The 20285-nt window shown below is 39.2% G+C and overlaps 1 protein-coding gene and 1 pseudogene across 1 annotated transcript; one reads left to right on the top strand and one right to left on the bottom strand.

The window, feature by feature from the left end:
• Window positions 1-8885: 8885 nt before the first annotated feature.
• LOC149817853 (ferredoxin--NADP reductase, leaf isozyme, chloroplastic-like) lies at window positions 8886-12530 on the bottom strand. Its single transcript, XM_089985573.1, has 9 exons — window positions 12118-12530; window positions 11426-11690; window positions 11190-11323; window positions 10763-10841; window positions 10323-10414; window positions 9933-10010; window positions 9766-9828; window positions 9429-9663; window positions 8886-9331 (listed from the first exon to the last, which is right to left on the bottom strand). The coding sequence occupies exons 1-9, from the start codon at window positions 12214-12216 to the stop codon at window positions 9264-9266; spliced, it is 1113 nt and encodes a 370-aa protein (XP_089841699.1). The 5' UTR covers window positions 12217-12530; the 3' UTR covers window positions 8886-9263.
• Window positions 12531-19065: 6535 nt separating this feature from the next.
• On the top strand, window positions 19066-19982 carry LOC149817854 (chaperone protein dnaJ 11, chloroplastic pseudogene; annotated as a pseudogene).
• Window positions 19983-20285: the final 303 nt, after the last annotated feature.

The following is a 20285-nucleotide window of genomic DNA, read 5'->3' on the forward strand; positions in this document are numbered from 1 at the left end:
GAAATCACACAAAGGAACACCAGAATTTATCCTGGATCGGTCTTTCCTGACCTACATCCAATCCCCAGGCAAAACCCGCTTGAGATTTCCACTATCAACCTTGTGTAACTACAAGATCATACACAAACCAAATTCGGTTCCACTTCCAGTAACACACCTACTGAAAGCAAACAACTCCTTTAAACCAAGGAGTCCTTCCTTTTACAGAATATTGAAATAAGTAACAACTTACAATACAACCTATGAGTCTTTCTTTTGAATGCAAATGAGATGCAATTAGCTTTTGAGGTTGTTGAAATACTCTACTCACGAATTCACTATCTCTCAAAGGAATTTGAGTGAAAATATCAAGTGAGTGAGAAAATAAATACTTGAATGAATAGGAGTGAAAAACAAGAAGTAATTCAATTGGATTTGATTGAATTTGAATATATAATGCACTCATATTTATAGTTGAAAGTTTTCATACGTTGAGGGTATGAAAGGGTGTCAAAATAGTCCATTTTGAACGATCAAAATGTTTGAAAAAAGAAAAGACACGTCTTTTTGAAGTTTCAGGAAAAACGGCAAAATTAGTCGACTAGAATAGTAGTTAGTCGACTAATAATTAGTTATTAGTAGACTGACAGTTATCGTTGGTCGACTGATCTGTTTATCGAGCCGTTTGAAAATATGAACTTTTAAAACTTAGTCGACTAGAGATAATATTAGTCGACTGATAATATCATCAGTAGACTCAAAAACCTTTTAGTCGACTGCTGCTAAAATCTTTTGAAAAACGTACATTTTGTCCAGTCGACTGATAAAAGCATTAGTTGACTGATGCTAAATTTTCAGAAAACACATGTTCTGTCTAGTCAACTGATAAAGTCATTAGTCGACTGCTGCTAAATTTCCAGAAAACAGACATTCTGTCCAGTCGACTGATAAAATCTTCGGTCGACTAATTTGACAAAAATAACTTTTTAGAAAATATGGCGCGAAAGGATTAGTCGACTGGTGAGTCTATTGGTCGACTAATAAACACGAAAATTTAAGAAAAGAGTTTTCTAAAAACATTTTCATGAAGGGTTCTTTTAGAAAAGTTTTTCTAAAGTTTTTTTATGTAAAATGCAACCGAAATATGCACTCTAAGTAACGCTCTTACAAGAATCTAAGACTTTTAATGAATTTAACATTTGCACACTAGTCTTCAAAGATTCTTCATCGAATTCTTCAATATCTTTATTGCCTTAGCTGAAATGCAGTTGATTTCACTTGCTCATCATCAAAACCTTGTACTTGAAGTATCATGTATGGCTTCATTGTCGTAACAGAATTTGCTCTCAAGGACCTTCGTCCACTTCATTTTCTCTTGGGAATCGAGGTTGCTCATACAGAACAAAAATTGTCTTAATTAAGTCAATGGAAGTATATTGTGGATCTACTTAAAAAAATTGGTATGGATGGGGCCAAACCCATGAACTCTCTGATCTCCTCTTCAACTCGGATATCCATGTCGGATGGTGATCCATTACCCAATCCAATGAAATATTAATGTCAGCTTGTGGGTTCTCTGCAGTATGCTACACTCACCAGACCAGAGTTCGCTTTCTCGGTCAACAAAGTGTGTCAATTCATGCACGCCCCTACCACCGCTCATTTGGAAGCAGTTAAGTGGATCCTTTGTTATCTCAAATGTAGTTTGGTTCTTGGCCTTCAAATATCCATATCAAAGGATCTCTCTATTTTCACCTATTCAAACTCTGACTGGGCAGGCTGGGTTGATGATCCCAAGTCCATAGGAGGCTTCACAACTTTTATTGGGTCCAACCTAGTCTCGTGGAGTGCCCATAAACAACATATTGTTTCTCGATCCAGCACAAAAACCGAATATCAAGTTCTTGCAAATGCTACCATAGAAATTAAACTTGGTGTTTATCTCTCTCATCCTCCCGTACTATGGTGTGATAATATTGGGCCAACATATATGATGGCAAATCCTATTGTTCGCAATCGAAGCAAGTATATTGAAATTGATTTTCACTTTGTCAGAGATCAGGTCCGTAAGAATCTTCTTCAAGTTCAATATATCAACACTCAAGACCAGATCGTAGACATTATGACTAAAGCCTTGGGCACGGTCAGATTTATTTTTCTTCGAGACAAGCTCAAGCTACATGCCCGCCCCTTGAGCTTGAGGGGGCATAATAAGGATAAGATCAAGGATCATGTTGAGCTGGAGAAATCTGAAGATAAAATCAGGGATCATGTTGAGCTGGAGAGATCAGATCCTAAAATCAAGGATCAATATAACAAGAAATCAGATAAGGATAAGAAATTCTGTACCAGCAAATGTAACAATAAGGAAGATAATATGTATCTTCCTAAGATATAATCTCTTACCCAGCTCTATTGTAATCCCTACTTAAAGGAGAATAATAGAAAAGGGAAGGGGTGATTGGCGTGTGAGTTTCCCTTATTTTCGTGGACATAGATTGCTATTGGAATCCGTGTGCATCTTCTTCTTTGTGTGTCTGGTTATTGCACAACCGTTGTCGAGATTCTCTCTTTGATTGGTGCATGTACTGTCTGTTTATGTTATCGTGTAAATTATGTTATCATAAATCAATTTAATTTGATTAATAAAGGGTCCAAGAGTCCATATATTGACGCAAAACCATTTATGTTCAACACTTAGCCACTACGGTCCATGGGTTGAAATCAGATCCACTCCATTTATGATCCATCCTTGATACATTTAATACTTCCATCAATTTGATTGAAATCCAAGTAAAGTTTTTACGATGGCAGATCAGGTGAATCACATTGCACAAAACATGTGATACCCAACACCTGGGTGTCACATTGTGTGCGTGTGCACGCTTGTGTGTGTGTTGGGGGGGGGAGGGGGAGGGGGGCATTCAATATGATTGAGTCTACTACGTTTAACTTGGAACTTAGCTCAAGGTTGTCCTAAATTTTTATACTAAATTTGGATCCAGTAAACCTATTTGAGACCGAAATGTCCAGCGTTAGTTCAATCTATATACACATTTATATTCAAAAACTGTTTCGGATAAATTATGATAAACGTTAAGAATCTCATTTTATTGCTTAAAAAATTAATGAACATTGTTTCTTTTTAAATAACGTACATATTGGGTACATAGAAAGAAGATTCTGTCTCATATTTTACAGAAGTGGTAACAGCAGAGCTGAATCTTCTCTGGGCTCCAACATTTGAAAAAACAAAAGAAGAAAATAAAGATCTTAAATAACCAACATAGAGTCTCACCATGCATCATGGACAAGTGGGGGCCCACTGATATGTTTGGTTATATATATATATATATATATATATATATAGAGAGAGAGAGAGAGAGAGAGAGAGAGAGAGAGAGAGAGAGAGAGATATCTGATTTTTCTTTTCTCTACCTGTGGCAGGAGTAGGACTCATAGCAGCAGAGGCAGCCCCTGCAACAGCAGGCTGGTGACGCCTACTGCTAGAGTGCAGGATTAAGCAGTGACAGAGTAAGCCATCGGTCCCCACTTGGTTGATGTGCAGGTGCATGCTGGTTGGTTTAGGCTTTCATTTAGCTCTCCTTGAACCAGCAGCATATCCAAATTCTGCCATCTTGGTTTAGGAGAAGTTCAGAAGGTATTTGACAATTTACTTACCATTCAATTCATGCCCTATACTCTCAATATATTGACACTTCCAAGCTTCTTGATTATATGATCTATGGTTCCCTATATGAATTGTAATGTTTTTTATCATCTGGTGTAACTGGTTGGGGTCAGCGTGACCCCATCTTGCTAATAAAAAAAAAGAAAAAGAAATGATCAACCGGCATCAAGGACTCCGATACTATCCACCATTAAAAATATGGACAATGACTTAGATGGCACTAACTTTTGTCACAATATCGAAACTGACTGCGGATTAGAAAATATGACACATCTAAGCAATTAACAGTTTTGCTCTTTTGTTACGTAAAAAAATCAAGTGCTTTGGTCAAAACCACTTGCCTAGTGGTTGTATCATGGAGCCTGAATTTTTCAGGCAAAAGGCTTAGAAAACTAGCTTTAACCAAGGTACCTAATTTTTCAGCTGACAAAAGGGAAAAACCATCAAGAAAAAAGTCAACTGATAACGTCCTTCATCTTGAATGTCTTAAGCTGATGCAGCTGGCCGGGTTTGCAGATCACTTGTGACCAATAGCCTGGAATCCTCTTTCCTAATGTTTTGCTCAATGTGGATGGGTATTTTAATTATAATCAAGGACATGGAATGGGCTATTGCATATTTGCATGAACCAAACATGGCAAACCTTTCTTCACTTATGCATGTTTGGTTGAGTATCATGAGATTTGGAATCATGCAAATGAGAGAATGAATCTTATTTGGATTGGCTAAACAAACATGAGAAAATGAGTGGTGAGAAATAAACTCTCATTTACCTTTTCAAATGAGTCACATGGAGCCTCATATGATTATGATTCATATGATTCCAAATCAAATTTGATTTGGAATAATGTGGCCCAGCAAACCAAACTTTAGAATTGTTATTTCAAACATCTGCGGATGCCAATCTTTTGGAAGCAGTCTGGTGGGGATGATAAAGTCTTGAACATTACCACTCTCCAATGAACTATCTTGCCCTTTAAGCTTGTTTTAAGATAATGCTTCTATCAAGTTCATAAGCCTTGTCAAAACTACAAGTGGTTGGCAGTTCCAACTGTAAAAGCTTGTTCTGATATAATTACACTGCACTGCTATACGTAGAAGCTTGGACATTTTACAAAAGAATAACAATACAATTGGGCAAAGACAATTGATTTAGGATCATGTTGTACTCTTCATAGCGAAGGTGAAGGACATTTAACAAAAGAATAACACAATTGGGCAAAGACAATTGATTTATGACAAGTCTAGTTAGTGGAATATTTAAGAAAGCAAACAATAGGCGAGTATTAAGCAGTAGTGTCTCCTTTAAAAAGGCCTACCAAGACACCAAGTGGCGTGATGCCATTCATAAAAAGTACGATGCTCTTCTAAAAAATAAAACATGGACCCTTGTTCCTACAAGCGAAGCTCCATGTATTATAGGTTGCAAGTGGATTTATAAAATTAAGAGGTGTGCACAGATGGGTCTCTTGAACGCTACAAGACTCGCCTCGTAGCCAAAGGCTATAATCAATAAGAGAGACTAGACTACTTTGAAACATTCATTCAATTGGATGTTCAAAATGCTTTCTTGCATAGGTACTTATCAGAAAACATGTATATGAATCAGGCTTTGGTTTTGAAAGAGCCTTGTACGGTCTCAAACAAGCTCCCAGAGTTTGGTTTGCTAGGTTAAGTTTTTACTTACAAACTCTTGGTTTTTCTGGAGCTCAGACATACATGTCTTTGTTCCTACATAAAAATCATGATGAAATTGTTTATGTTTTGATATATATGGATTGTGCATCAGTTGATTAATAAACTCAGTGAAGAATTTGCTGTCAAAGATCTTGACCCTTTATATTTTTCATTAAATGATCTTGTTCTATTTAAGAAAAAATATATTTTAAACCTATTGGTGAAAATGTCCATGCAAGGAGCTAAGCCTTTCTCCATGCCTATGGCTCTTACGCTTGCTCTTTCAGTAACATCAAAAAATAAATTTAGTAATGCTACCTTGTACATGAGCATTGTGGGTGCCTTGCAGTACGCTACCCTCACACGGCCAAATATCTCCTTTGCAGTCAATAAAGTATGCCAGTTTATGCATACACCTACTGACACTCATTGAGCATTTATGAAACGCATCATACAATACCTAAAGGGGACACTGCACTACAATTTTCTGTTAAAACCGTCATCTCAACCAGTGCCTTTAGTATATTGATATGCGGATTGGGAAGGATGCCCTAATGACCGCAGGTCGACCAATGGATAGGACATCTATTTTGGGTCCAATTTAATTTTCTAGAGTTTCAAGTAGCAATCTATTGTTTTTTGCTCCAGTACAAAATCTGAATATAGAGTCATAGCCAATGCCACAACAAAAGCTTTATTATCTCTTAAAAGAATTGGGTGTAATCTGTATACAGATCCCAACTCTTTGGTGTGATAATATTGGAGCATCCTACCTAGCAGCTCATCCAGTTTTCCATAACCGTAGAAAACACATTGAGATTGATCTGCACTTTATGCATGATAAGATTGTGACAAGAGAATTTCTTGTTAGATACATTTCAACTCAGGATCAATTAGCTGATGTGTTAGCTAAGCCTTTGTTGTTGCCACATCATCAACTCCTCTCTTGCAAGCTCAATATGCTCCCTACCCCATTGATCTTGAGGGAGAATGTTAGAAGACACGCTAAAGGATACGCAAGACACATGAGTTTTGTTCAGGCTCATGTTGGACTTGGTCTCTCTCAAGACTCTTACACCATGGAGGACTCTCTCAAAAGGAACTCTCTCAAGAAGGAAGCTCACATGAAGGAGGACTCTTATATGATGGAGACTTGTATGAATCAGAAGTCTCAAGAATCTAAACCCCAAAATCATGTGGACCTCCTGGGACCCTGAACTCTAAGAAACGTGTAACCTAGAGCTCCTCTCAAGTCTATAAATACAATAATATTCAGAGCTCTCAGGTGACCTGAAGTGAGAGTCTTTTCCATGGACATAGCCACACATTCTATTGAACTGCATAAATCATTTTTCCATCTTCTTGTGTGTGTGTATTGTTTTACTTAGGTCTTAGTCAAAGATCAATTTTGTCTTCTAGTTATTGTTTGTGGCAATTTGATTAATTTGTCTTGTGCAGAGATTTTAGAGTAAAGTTGGTATTTACATATGTATGGGTAGCATGGGCATGTTAATTTATTTAATGTGCAGTAAATGTCATGAGGCATGTGAAAGGTTAGTATGTGAAGGGTCCATGTAGGGGTGTATAAGAATGTGAAAAGTCGGTATGTGAAGAGTCTCTATGCCCTAGTGAGTAATTAAAATGATTTTTTACATTTAGCATTGGGGCATATGAGAAGGCTAAAAGTCGTTAAAATTATGTTTAAAGTGTGTACAAAAGGGTCCTAATGCCTAATATCTATGTCACAGGGATTCGGCTAGCAGGGTGTCGCACCCGCGTCGACGCGACTCGACGCGGGTGCGGTCAACACGACTCTGGGTGCGTTGACTGCACCCAGGGTCATTTCGCTCTATTTTTTTGGATTTTTTTTTTAAAAAATTGCCCTATGAAATGGGCTGTGAAATTTAAAAAAGATAGCACAAACCAAGTACCTCAAAAAATAAAACAAATAAATTTGTTGATCGAAGTAATATACAAGAAAATCACTAGAAATGCACGAACAAAGATATACAAAGAGAGAAATATTGAGCATTTTCTTGCTTCCATATTTGTGAAGTCCCAAACAACTTCACAAATATAATATATGGAGAGAGAGATTACTTGTTCGTCGCGACTCTCGACCATCTCTCGCTAGAACGAACAAGCGATAGAGCCGGAGAGAGACAGAGAAAGTTTATCTCTCATGGCACTTTTATATTGGCTAATTTTTCACGGAGAGCATTGTTCATGTACAGGGAAATCTTGTGAAACGACTTGTACGGGTAAATCTGCAACACATGATTCCTGGATGGACAGTGTAAGGTCATAATTGCTTGAGCACTGTGCTTTCTCATGATGGGGTGAGCCACACCTTTTTCTTGCGTAATGAGAATTGTCCATCTTTTCGACGTGGTGGGGATTGTGACAGTCTCACGTTCGACGAGGGATGGTGGCAAGGCCATCATTTATGCATTCTTCACCGTTCATCTTGTGACGTGTTGGCGCAATCTGACGCTGCCTTTTTGGAATGCGGGAATATAATGGGCATGGTGCAGTGACAAGTTTGGGTTGGATTTTATCCATAAGTTCTTGCCCCGATCCATTTTTCTGAGCACGCTGACACCAAACCCGTACTCCAGTTTTGTTGGATTTGGGACTGGCCTGTCGTATTATGAGCATTCCATGTCCAAAGATCCCAATTTTGGTCTGGACCCGCCGGGGGGAACCCCCGGACCCCCCTTATATATATATATATATACATTTTTGCCCTTGTCGCACCCCCGCACCCGGGTTTTTTGGAAGTGCCGAATCCCCGCACCCGCACCCATGTGACATAGCCTAATATATATATATATATATATATATATATATATATATGGAAGCCTGTAACAGTGGGCGAGCAAATTGTCCACTGTTATCAAACAAAGGTCTGCTGCTGATCGTTTGTGGATCAGCGGCAGACATTTTTTTTACTGAAAGACGCCAATTGTCTCAGATTAACACTGGACATGTGTCCCGCATTTAACCTGTTCGACATTACAATGTGTGTGTTGTTTGACGTTACAATGTGTGTGTCTTATAGTTTTGTGTGAACAAGTGAAATACCTTTATTTTCTTCCTTGGTCTCTTCTCTTGGGTTGGGTATTTTCTTCTTGGTCAAAGGTTGGGCTTTCCCTACAATCTCAGAGGTTATGTGTCAAAAATTGGAACATCCGTATGTTCCAATGTTCAGCAATTGCATGAAATCTTATCTAGATTGTTTCGTTTTTCATGCTTGTGTTTGTCACATACAACCTACGGGATGATGGAAAATTAAAGTTTAACTTTGTTTCTTTTTATTTTTTTCCTGAACTGATAACTTCATTCAATTTAAAATCAAACGTTTTTGTGCACGAGCTCGCTCATTCTTAATTACAGAAGCTACACTCTTATGAACTCAAGCCTACGATGACCAACTATTTTGAAACACAGTGGTTAGCTAAGAAACCATTGATCTCTGTGATGAAAGTGAAGAAACTTGCAAGGATTTGCAACCAACCAATACTTCAACACACAACTGTTACCACCAGAAAGCAATGACATAAATATCTTGCATAATCAAATACAACCAACTCTGAAGAGTCTGGAGGTTTGTTTCCAAATAAATTTGGAAAGCACATTTTGATTGCACTGACAATGCTTGCAAGCATTGCCTTTTTTTTTTTTGAGAAAAAGACAAGATACTCTTGCAAGAGTTTGAATTGAGCAGAGTGTTGTACATTCCTTCCATGATAAAACATACAAGAAGGTAATAGGAAATACATTATAAGGAAAAAGGAAAATTGAAGAAACAATTATACATAGAAGAGTTGGTCACCTATCTACACAGTAGAGTGGATGTTCAAGTCTCCAACACACTGTTTCTTGGGGAAAAGAAGATTGTAGAAAGAAGCAAGCATCAATATACTTCAACGTTCCATTGCTCTGACTTCTTCAACTGTCTTTTATACTCGATCCAATCAATTCCTACAAACACAACGTAGTGACTCTTAGTGGATTAAGTTCTAAGGTTTCTAATTCATTAATCTATAACAAAAGTCCCTGTAACACAAGTTTGTCTTACCATCTTTAGCAGCCAAAGACGTCATAATGTCATCAATTCCTTTCTCCATTCCCTTCAATCCACACATGTACACATAGGTGTTATCCTTCTTGAGCAACTCCCACAATTCCTCAGCATATTGGGCCATTCTTGTTTGAATATACATCTTCTCCCCCTTTTCATTTGTTTGTTCTCGGCTGACAGCAAAGTCAACCCTCAAATTATCAGGTGCTTTCTCCTTCATCTTCTCAAACTCCTGCATCATCAAGAAAGCATTTAGATTTTCGCTTAAAAGGTAGAAAAGACCATCACTCACCAATTATATCGCATCAGTTTGTCTGTGAATTTATCCACTCACTTCTTTGTAGAGCAGAGAGCTAGTGGTGGGAACCCCCAGAAATAGCCATGCCAGACCATTGAACTGCAAGTCATTAGGAAAGTCCACACGTTTAAGAAAATCTCTGCTGATGACAGAACTATAATGACAATCTAGGATTTCAGATTCAATTAAGAAAGTCAAATTACCTTGTAATCTTGGTGCTTCTCGAAGAACATTTTCCACAAGAACGAACGGAAGGGAGCAATTCCAGTACCAGTTCCAAGCTGCAACATCAGGTACTAGCATCATGTTTATGAAACTCAAGTGACACTGGCATGCATACATGCCTGAAGGTTTGAGCAAATTTCAGTCCAAGCCACAATTTTCTATGCCAATCTTTCTTTTCTTTCAATGAAATCTATGTCAATCTCTCAAATTCAGAACTCAAGCCTACTGGCAACTTTTCATCAAGCTAGATTTCACAACTACACTCGTTCAACAATGAAATGTAACCCCATCAACCATACAAGCGAAGAAAGCAGAAAGGGAATATGTTATTGTTATAAACTAGAATGGTTCAAATGTTGGAAAATTACCATAATGATAGTAGCATTAGGATCAACAGGCATAAGCATTTCTTTTCCAACTGGCCCAGTTATTTTAACTTCAGCTCCAGGCTTCAAGTCACCTACAATATTAGGCAACAATTAATGGGAAAACTGGTATAAATTAAGTAGATGATTTAAACAAAACAAAATACACCACGAAACTTTTAAGTAATTCTCTCCAAGTTGTCTGAAGATCTGTGACAATCATTCTAGTTCTTTGAACAGCTATACGATTCAAGACTTACAATTATAGCCTTTAAAACTGAACTGCTTCAGTGGCTTATAATTCCTAAATAATGACTGAATGGAACAACCTAAGGTTATCATCCCGTCCCATGGTAACTTTTGAATTAGGGCTATCCAAAATTTTCTTATTGGGGCTTATGCAGAAATGTGCATGGTGATAAGCCAGAAGGAATGACCCATACATAAGAAGTTAGAGCAGACTCCCTTGACAATCTCCCCTTGGTCATTGGTATAGACGAGCCGCTTTACGCACAGTGAAACCTGTAGGAAATAACAGTATAGCTCGTTAAATTAAATTATTCTGATGTTGAAGAATTCCAGAAGGAAATATACATGGAAAAAATAAGAACCATTGATGACAGTGAACAAATGAACATGCGGTTGTCTCGTTTGGTTTCCATGAAGCTGAAGAATTGGAGAGGCAAAATACTTGGTTTCTCAATTTAAACACGAACAGATAAAATACAAGAAGTAAATAAAATTCCCATCCATAGTGAAAAAGCACTGCTTATATATAAGCAAAGAGTTTGTTCTGTTACTCGGAAATTATTCGCTTCATTACCAATGTTATAAATGGGAATTATCAAAATCAGAGTAACTTGGACTTACAGTTTTGGAGTCTCCAAAATCTCCAAGAGCACTGCTAGCTATAGAGTACAGCCTCAACTTGTGGGGCTTTCCATTCTTGTCAATGCCATCTGGGATTACACCAATAGATTGTCCTTCTCTATAGGGTATTTCACCTAAGCGCAATTAAGACCAATATTAGGACAGATAAACCATGGAGGTACCATAACAAACATAGTCAACCAACAGAGTTGGAGGAGAATTGGTCCCAAAAGCACCTTCTGTGCTGAAAACCATGTGCCACGTCTCTCCTGGCGCATCATCGCCGGTAATCTTAGTGTTAAGGAGGCAGCGACCGATGTACGGGGTCTTGGGCTTGAATTTGTTCACAGTGACACCTTCCTCATTCTTCTTGGAGACCTTCTCTACTTTTGCAGGAGCTTCTGTAACAATCTGAGCTCTGACTGAGAGCTTACCAACTGCAGAAACATTCCTGGTTGACACCAGCGCTTCAGTGGTAATAGGCCTTCCACTGAGGAAAGCCTGCAAAACAGAATACAGAGTAAGGAACCAACAAACAATTCTAATATTTTTTCACTTGTAGCTTCTTAAACTGGAATTAAGCCTAGGCTGAGCAATGTTGAGACAAATCCTCCTGCCGTTAGACCAATAAGTACAACAACCAAATCACCGGTAGTTCTTCAAGTAAATTAAAAACAAATTTAATGAAATAAATAAAAGGGTCCTTATCAATAGTACAACAAGAGATCTTTGTGACTGAATGGTGATCAAGAACTTGTAAGAAAAATGAATTTAAAGGTATTTGCTTAATTGCATTGAGTGATGCATACCATAGACAGAAGAATAAACCAACAACCATTGTTCATGCATGAAAACCAGATTATGATTAATTTGACATCAAACCAATCTTCTTCTTTTTTAATCTAAGAGGATGATTGAATTGGTATACCTTGAGGAAACAGATCCTTTCAGAGGAGGTAGAAGCCCTGGTTGGTAGAGAAGAAGCTTTGGAAGTCGGGAGGGACACTGCAGCAGTAACTGCAGCCATGGTGTTGTGGGACGCAAGGGAGGTGGTAGAGTGATTGAAAGCAGCTTAATCTCTCTCTTTCTGGTGGGTGAGTGGGCGGAGAGAGAAAAGAGGAAGAGAGAGGGATTGAGATGGAGGAGGGAAATTGCGTGGACGAGAGATGGCAATGAATGCAGTGGTTAAGGATGTAGGATAAGATTCACTTTGGATAAGTTGGATCCTCCACACAAAATTGAATGGAGAAAAAGGGTGTGAAAAAAATAAATAAAATTTCCAGAGAAGTGGTCAGAGAATCTTTGGTAGTCCTATAGGTGGTGTGGTTTCAATTTCACAAACTCGGGTTAATGTATTAATCGGACCTTCAGGTCCGGACTCGGGTCTTAATCAGGTCTTATTATTTATCACCATACTTGGACCCTATAGAGTTTGGTTTGGGTCAGGTACGGGTAAACCAGGCCCGGTGACACCCCTACACTTCAGCCCATATCAGTGCTCTTGCTAGAGTCATATTCAAGTCTAACAAGGAACTGGTGTTGGCAGTTCCTATAATGCCTTAAATTATGTTTTTCACTTCCAAATAAATTTTTATGCTGCCCCAGATGAGTGGCTTCGCTCATCTGGTAGTGGCAACTTGTGAATGTCACCAAGTTTATGGACGTCACAAGTTCAAAACCTATGGGGGCATTCCATGCAGTAAGATCAAAGTTGAGTGTACTCCCGGGTGAGCAAGGAGACCTCAAGGGTTTTACCAACCGGAGGCCAGCCAACGTATGGACAGTGAGGGGTTTTCCGTTAGACTGTATTAAAAAAATAATTGTTGATGCTGGGGATTTCTCAAATCCACTCTGACAAACTCCAAAGCAGAGTTATCAAACAGGGCTCTAGTTAAAAACTGAATTCGGTGAGTTGAATTTCATTGATTGCACAAAATATCAGTTTGAAGTTGGCAAACTTGTAACTTTATTTGTGTAGGGAAAAACCTCAAAAACCCACTATTTCTTATGTATCGATATTTGTGATGGTGTTTGCATGTTAAATCAATGTTTGATCTGAATGACATAAATCTATAATGATTTTGTAGTGTTTTGATAGATATCTACATAGATTTTGAAAAAAATATTTTTGAAGAACCCTAAAAAAAAATAAGATTTTGATCTATGGGCAAAATATAATGATTGTGGTTTGGGGTTTAATGGCAGAAGTTTGTGTTAATTTTAGAAATCATACGAAACAATTTGTTTATAGAAAAAATCAAAATAAAAAAAGTGGCTCTTGTGAGAGAAAGTACGTAATGTAATTAAATTATGGGGATAAATTAGGGCTATGTTATTTTCACAAGTTAATTCTCCCATGTAAAGTAAAGGCTTTGCATGATATTGGGTATATGGATTTCTAAAAAATCTCGTCAGCTCAGCCTTTTCATGCTTTCATAGGAGAGAGGTAAGAAAAGTTTTATACATAAAAGTGGTAGGTGGTGAGAAAAAGTAGGGCTCACTTGTGTCACCATGGTACTTATTCCCTATGGTAATTTGATGTTTGTTTCATTCATATAGTGGAAAAGGATTACATCAACATTGCCCAGCTCAGCACTTTCCCATGTAAGTTGTAGGAAACAAACGAGGCCTTAGTATTAAGCATAACTTATTAACCATGTTATCATATGTCTGAAAATCTTGAGAGATCCCTCCTATAATTTTCTAGGCTGCTCCGGCTATAATGCAAGGGGTTGATGCCCATGGGATTGGAATCTTGTCCACCCGTCTAGCAGCCTAGGCCCCACCCCCACTGCAACAAACCTCATGGGGCTCACATGTGGATCAGGTTAATTAGATCAAGATTGAGCTATGATTTTTGCTGAATATCTGACATAACGTGGTTGATCCAAGTGTTTTCTTATATAATCTTATGCAAAAAAGATACTCTAAATGCTTCCTAATTAAATTATGTGGGTTCGGTTTAGCATTCCATTTTCTCAACCCCATATAGCTCAAACCTGAACCCAGGTGCTTGTTATTTGGCTATAAAACCATCAATTTTTCTTAGCTTATAAAAAAATATTTTTTCGCCAAAAAATATAATCCACGAGTTGATTTCCACGAGCATGCTAAACACATCTTCTTGGTGGTTTGTTTGGATGGCGCGAAACGATGCTCATTTTGGTCATATTCGAGTTAACATTCAAAACCTGGTGCATAAAATCTTGGTAGATGTTTATGCGATCTTGCGCATGCATCTTAGTGATTTTTCACTACCTCCTGCTGATGCTACCTATCCTTTGTCGCAATCTGGGCAAGCGGCTCCGGCGTGAGCCCATTTTATCTGTCTAATGTTCTTTTCTCTTGTGCTTTCTTTATTTGTTTTGGCTTTTGTTCTTGTTCAGTTCATGGGTTCAACATTTTGTTGATCTTCATGAGTGGTAATGTTGAATTACTTTAGTCTCTCTCTCTCTCTCTCTCTCTCTCTCTCTATATATATATATATATATATATATATATATATATATAGCTGAAAACAAAAGAATTTGAACCCTAAACCAGATGAGCCAAGCTCAAACTAACTCATTAACTGAATAAATAATTGCTTCAAACTTGTAAGCATTAGGAATTGAACTCTTAAACGTAGGATTTGTTTGCAGACGAGACACTTCAACCATCTTCATTCTATAATATAAAATAAATATAAACTATACTTAATATTAATATACGAGCATAAACTAACATTGATTGTTCATGCTTGAGCTTGTCGAGCCCATTTCATCAGTTCGAACAAGCTTTTTACGAGCAAAACATGAGCAGCTTATCTCGTTTCTCAGCCCCAGGAAGCTATATATACGTTTAATATTAGCAAACCTTATGTTATGTGAAACAACCAGAACTATTTTAATCTCTTGGACATTAAATTAACATATAAAATCATTCCCACCATTGCATGCGCCAGCTATTAAATTTATCTTTGCCACCAAACAACTAAAATAAAAAAGAATATATGCGGTTGTGTAAGAATGAAAGATGGGGTTCACCAAACCCTTGGTGGAACATCTAATGATATTATACGCTGCATTTTTTTACTCGGAGAAACTGCACTGGCTCGGCCTGTCGTCCTACTGGATCAATCATCTGAGAGAGAACTCACAGTTTTCATACTATTTTAGTTCAATTTGGTGAGCCAGATGGTTTATCAGAGGCCTAGATTCAGTGATCCGGGTACCCTTCATTCACCTTTTAACAAACAATATTCTTTGTTTCATGTGAGTGCAAATATGTGGATACACATAAACTCACAATTCGACTGAGCAACTAGGGGTAGCCATCGAGCCAAGTTTCCGACCGGCGGTCCGGTAAGCAGCCCATTTCCGGTTAGGTTCAGGCTGTATTTCCAATTTAATTCAGGTCAGGCCTGGCCCAATTGCTTAATCGGGCCATGTGCAAAATGCATAGGGTCTGACAATCCTGGCCCTTGCATAAAGGGCCCGGTCGAGTTCGGCCGATTATAACTGGGTTGAATCAGGCTCAAACCAAAATATGAGTCGAGCCTGTTGGGCCGTAATCGGGTCAGGCCGGGCTGGCCTAATCGCCAGCCATATAGATTTGCTCATTCTTTTACCGTATCAACATATGAACATATTTGAGAACAAAATAATGCATTTGGCATACACGAAGTTAGGGGTGTCAACAGGCCTGGTTTATCCGGACCTAACCCGAACCAAACCCTATAGGATCCGGGTATCGTGATAAATAAGAAAACCTGATTAAGACCTGAGTCTGGACCCGAAGATCCGATTTATACATAGACCTGAGTATAGTTTGTGAAATTTTATACCAGACCCTGACCCATACGAGTTCCGATTAAGACCCACAATTTTTCAATGTAAAAATGATTAAAAAAAATATGGTTTTATCAGGTATGGTCGGGTTTAGTTCATGTAAGTTCTTATCCGGTCCGGGCTTGGTTCATGTAGTTCTCATCCATACTAAATTACATTTAAACCATGTCTAGTGAAAAGAAGTCATTCTTCATACCTGGCCGACCTTTGCCTTCTGAAACGTTGTTAATTATCTTTCACATGTAGAGAATTATTATAAGATCATTTTTTTTTATTTTTTACTCTGAGAAACCGCCCCAGGCGCAGTGACCCCAATAATAAAAGCGTAGAAAAAGTTCATGCATGAATCTTGTTTGGTGTTTGAAAAGTTGAATCAACAACAAAGGAGACAAGTAAAGTAATGACGATGCCAAAATTATAAATGCCACCCTTCTTTATTTTATGAGTAAAACAACAAAAGCCCAAGCTCTATTTCCCCACAATCATTCACTGGGGACACTTTTTCCTTATTTTGGCATGATCTACTCTTGTGTGCTTACACCTAATGTGATTAGGACAAGTTTTGATTACCTTAATTATACTCTTAGGCAATTTTGTTAAGATCGAATCGGATCGGCCTGAATCGGCAAATTTGAATCAAATCGGCACTTGACGGATTTACCGAAAACAAGTCCTAATGGGTTTTCTTTTTTCATTGTTAATATTTTGTGAAAGTTGTGATGAGTTTGCTATTATACTTTTAGGTGTTACAAGCATAGTGACCGTAAGTAGGCTGGCTTTGGCTAGGTCATTGATCCTGGGGGCAGTTTCTCCGTGTAAATAAAAAAAAAGTGTTACATGCATTTTTTAGAATTTGAGTGAACATTGAAGAATTTTCCTTTTCTATATAAATTTTCTTGATTTATTTTATTTTTTTGACCTTTTCAAAAAAAATCAAAATTTTAAATAAACCATCGAGTAGGAGCAATGAGTGTACGTCGCTTTGTATTGGGACCAGAGCCAGACCTGTGAAGAGGCCAATGAGGCTTGGGCCTCAGGCCCCAGGGCCCAAAAAAATTTAGGGGCCCATTGTTTAGGTAGTTTATATAAATATTTTATACATTTTTATTTAATATAATATAAATATTTAGAATATTATATTTGTTTAATGTGAACGCAAATTTTATTGTTATTTTGATTCTTTAAAAAAAAATCGGAGGCGCTGCCCCCGAACTCCTACTATTAATAGAGGGGCCATTTTTTCCCTCCACCTTAGGCCCCATAAAACATATGTACGGCTCTGTGCACGTCCAAATCCCAATGGTATGGTTGTATAACTGTTTGGGGCCCCTCTGCCTAACCTCAGCTTGCCTTTAAATAATAATAATAATAATAATAATAATAATAATAATAAATCAATTCGTTCAAGCTGATTTTCTGAATCTTTTGATTTGGTTCAAAGGATCAGTGGTAGCATGGGACATGGACCACATATTGGCTGGCCTTCGGTTGATAAAACTCATGAGGTCTCCTTCGCCCACCGAGAAGAACACTCAGTTTCGATCTTGTCGCAAAGGACTTATCCTAGGGTTTTGAGCTTGTGACCTCCCGTCAACTTGATGATGTTCACAATCCAATTTCAGTTTGAAAAACCAGTAACATCTTTGATTTCACTTGTAAAGGGGCAAAAGCTTTCCCACAATACAGTGATACCTTCTCTTTTTTATTTAGATATGATTCAAATTCAAAAACTCTTAATTCATATTCTACTCATGATTCTTATAAATAGGAGCCTACCCTTACGGCCAAAAACATCTAAAAAACTCTTATATGAGTCTAGACCTTAGAGAGAATGAGCTCTAGCTTTATGTTGCCCCTCTTATATTTCATTGTTAAATCTTTATATGAAATATAAGCATCATATCCAAATAAGTATTGATGACGTAAGGTTGGATCCCAATCCTAAATATCATACCAGAAAAAAATAGAACAAAAACATGTAAAAAATACAATGGTCAGATTTTGATTCAGATCAATTACAGATTTGACATAAAATGTTGATCCGAATCCAAAAGTAATTGGATTGAACAGATCGGATTTGAATGCACATCCGGATTTTACTTAGAGGATCCAAAACCGAAAATAAAATATCTGACTTGGATTCGAATGTCTGACCATATTCGATCCGTTTGCACCCTAGTACTTCTGATCCGAACCGCCTCCCTCATATCTTTTGAGATTATTTTTTTTAATACAAATTCACGATTTGGAGCGGAGAGAATCTTTCGATTGGGATCTGAGAATCGATCCACTGAAAAGTCCTGAACGCACACCCCTAGATTAGGGGTGGCAATTTTTGACACGACCCGCCAACCCGCCTCTTAGGCGGGTTCAGGTTGGGCTTAAGCCAACCCGTTTAATAAACGGGTCGACCCGCGTAACCCGTTTATTAAACAGGTCGGGTTCGGGTTCGGGGTATGCCAACCCGGCTGACCCGTTTAATAAATGGGTTAGGCGGGTGGGTCAACCCGCCAACCCGCCAACCTGTCTGCCCGACCCGTCAACCCGCCAACCTGCCTACCTGCCAACCCGATCCGTCAACCCGCCAACCCGACCCGCCAACCTGACCCGAGAACCTGAAAACCCGTTTACCCGACCCAACCCATTTATTAAATGGGTTGAGGGTCGTGTCGGGTTACCCGTTTATTAAACGGGTCGGGTTCGTGTTTGCCACAGCCGACCCGTTTAATAAACGGATCGGGTTCGGGTTGAGGTATGCTGACACGCCAACCCGACCCGCCAACCCGACCCGATTGCCACCCCTACCCATGGTTACCTCACTTGTGTTCCCCAAAAATACTTATTTAAAAAAAAAACAAAAAGAGTGGCGAAACTCCTCAGTCACCGGGGACGGCTGTGGGTCCCACGCTAAACCCAGCTGAGTCAGCCACCTTCTAGATAGATAAGCGTCCCAGACAGCATACCTAAACCCAACCTCCTAACCCTGGTTAAACCCTGCCCCCTCTCTCCCTCCCTATAAATTGACCTCAGCTCCTCCCTCCCATCCGGACCCTTCTCGGATCCCCTTCCGCAGAATCCGCACCAGATCCCCCACAAGCTTTCTTCCCTCCCCTCCGAATCCGATGATGGCAACCTCCCCGCTGCGATCGCCCCGCTTCCTTCCCAAACCCGAGGCCGCCGGGTTCCCGCCGGAGACCCTCCGGCCGAAGATCTCACTCTCGGCCGTCCCTTCGCGCTTCCGCACCATCTCCGCTTCCTGCGCCTCTTCGACTGAGCGATCTCCGCCGTGCGCCTCCCCCCGAGCGGCCTCCCAGGCGTCCCACTACGACGTCCTCGGCGTCCCGATGGGCGCCTCCGGAGAGGAGATCAAGGCAGCCTACCGGAGCCTCGCCAGGACCGTCCACCCCGACGTCGCCGCCGCCGATCGTAGGGACGCCTCCGCCGACGAGTTCATCCGGATCCACTCCGCCTACTCCACCCTGTCCGACCCGGAGAAGCGTGCTGATTACGATCGAGAGATCCTCCGGGTCCGTTTCCGGCGGTCGGTATCGTTTTCCGGTCACTCCCGCCGGACCTGGGAGACGGACCAGTGCTGGTGATCGACGGCCGCCGCCCTCCGACTGCGATGATCTTCTTTGACCCGTCCCTTCGTTTTCAATGGTTCGAAACGGGACGGCAAAATAACGGAAATATCCTGGTATCTTTTTATAACGACGGGATCCTCAGTTCCGTTTTCCAGGGAAAGATCTAATCTTTGTAGTAGTGTGGGGGTGATTTGGTCATTTTAAAGAAACCCCCAGTTGAAGGGGTCGGTAGATTTTGCAGCACCGGTGACTCGTATTACCGTTTCTCATGCTACAGATGATTTGTATCATTTTCTGTCTTTCCATTTGAGTTCCTTTTTTTCTCTGTAAATTGGGAAGCAATCGTGGAATACAAATATAGGTGTACCTGTGGATCTTCATATTTTGGTTGGTGGGTTTGATTTCTTAATTTCAAAGATGAAAAAAAAAAATACTGATAGGATTAGTCACTAGAATATCAGAAAGGAAAATATGAGAACTAACGTGGGAACCGGCTATTTTCATGGATTTTTTGGTTTTTTTCTTGAATCTAACCACATGGATGTAATTTACATGCTTGGTTTGGTTTTATAATCACCCGCTCTTGAATCATCGTATTTTTATACAACGAGATTTTTTTAAGGCTTTAAAATCAATGACTCATAATCTTCATAAATATTCAAGCATTCAAAAATCGTATTTTT

This window comes from Nuphar pumila, chromosome 13, assembly GCF_984573655.1.
Source record: "Nuphar pumila chromosome 13, dmNupPumi1.hap1.1, whole genome shotgun sequence".
NCBI classification, from domain to species: Eukaryota; Viridiplantae; Streptophyta; class Magnoliopsida; order Nymphaeales; family Nymphaeaceae; genus Nuphar; species Nuphar pumila.

Excerpts from the sequence above, each read along its gene's own strand:
- LOC149817853 (XM_089985573.1), bottom strand. The coding sequence starts at position 12,216 with ATGGCTGCAGTTACTGCTGCAGTGTCCCTCCCGACTTCCAAAGCTTCT. Across the intron at positions 11,324-11,425 it reads CATGGTTTTCAGCACAGAAG|GTGAAATACCCTATAGAGAA; the intron begins GTGCTTTTGGGA and ends AATTGCGCTTAG. Across the intron at positions 10,415-10,762 it reads AGTCTGCTCTAACTTCTTAT|GTGACTTGAAGCCTGGAGCT; the intron begins GTATGGGTCATT and ends CTAATATTGTAG.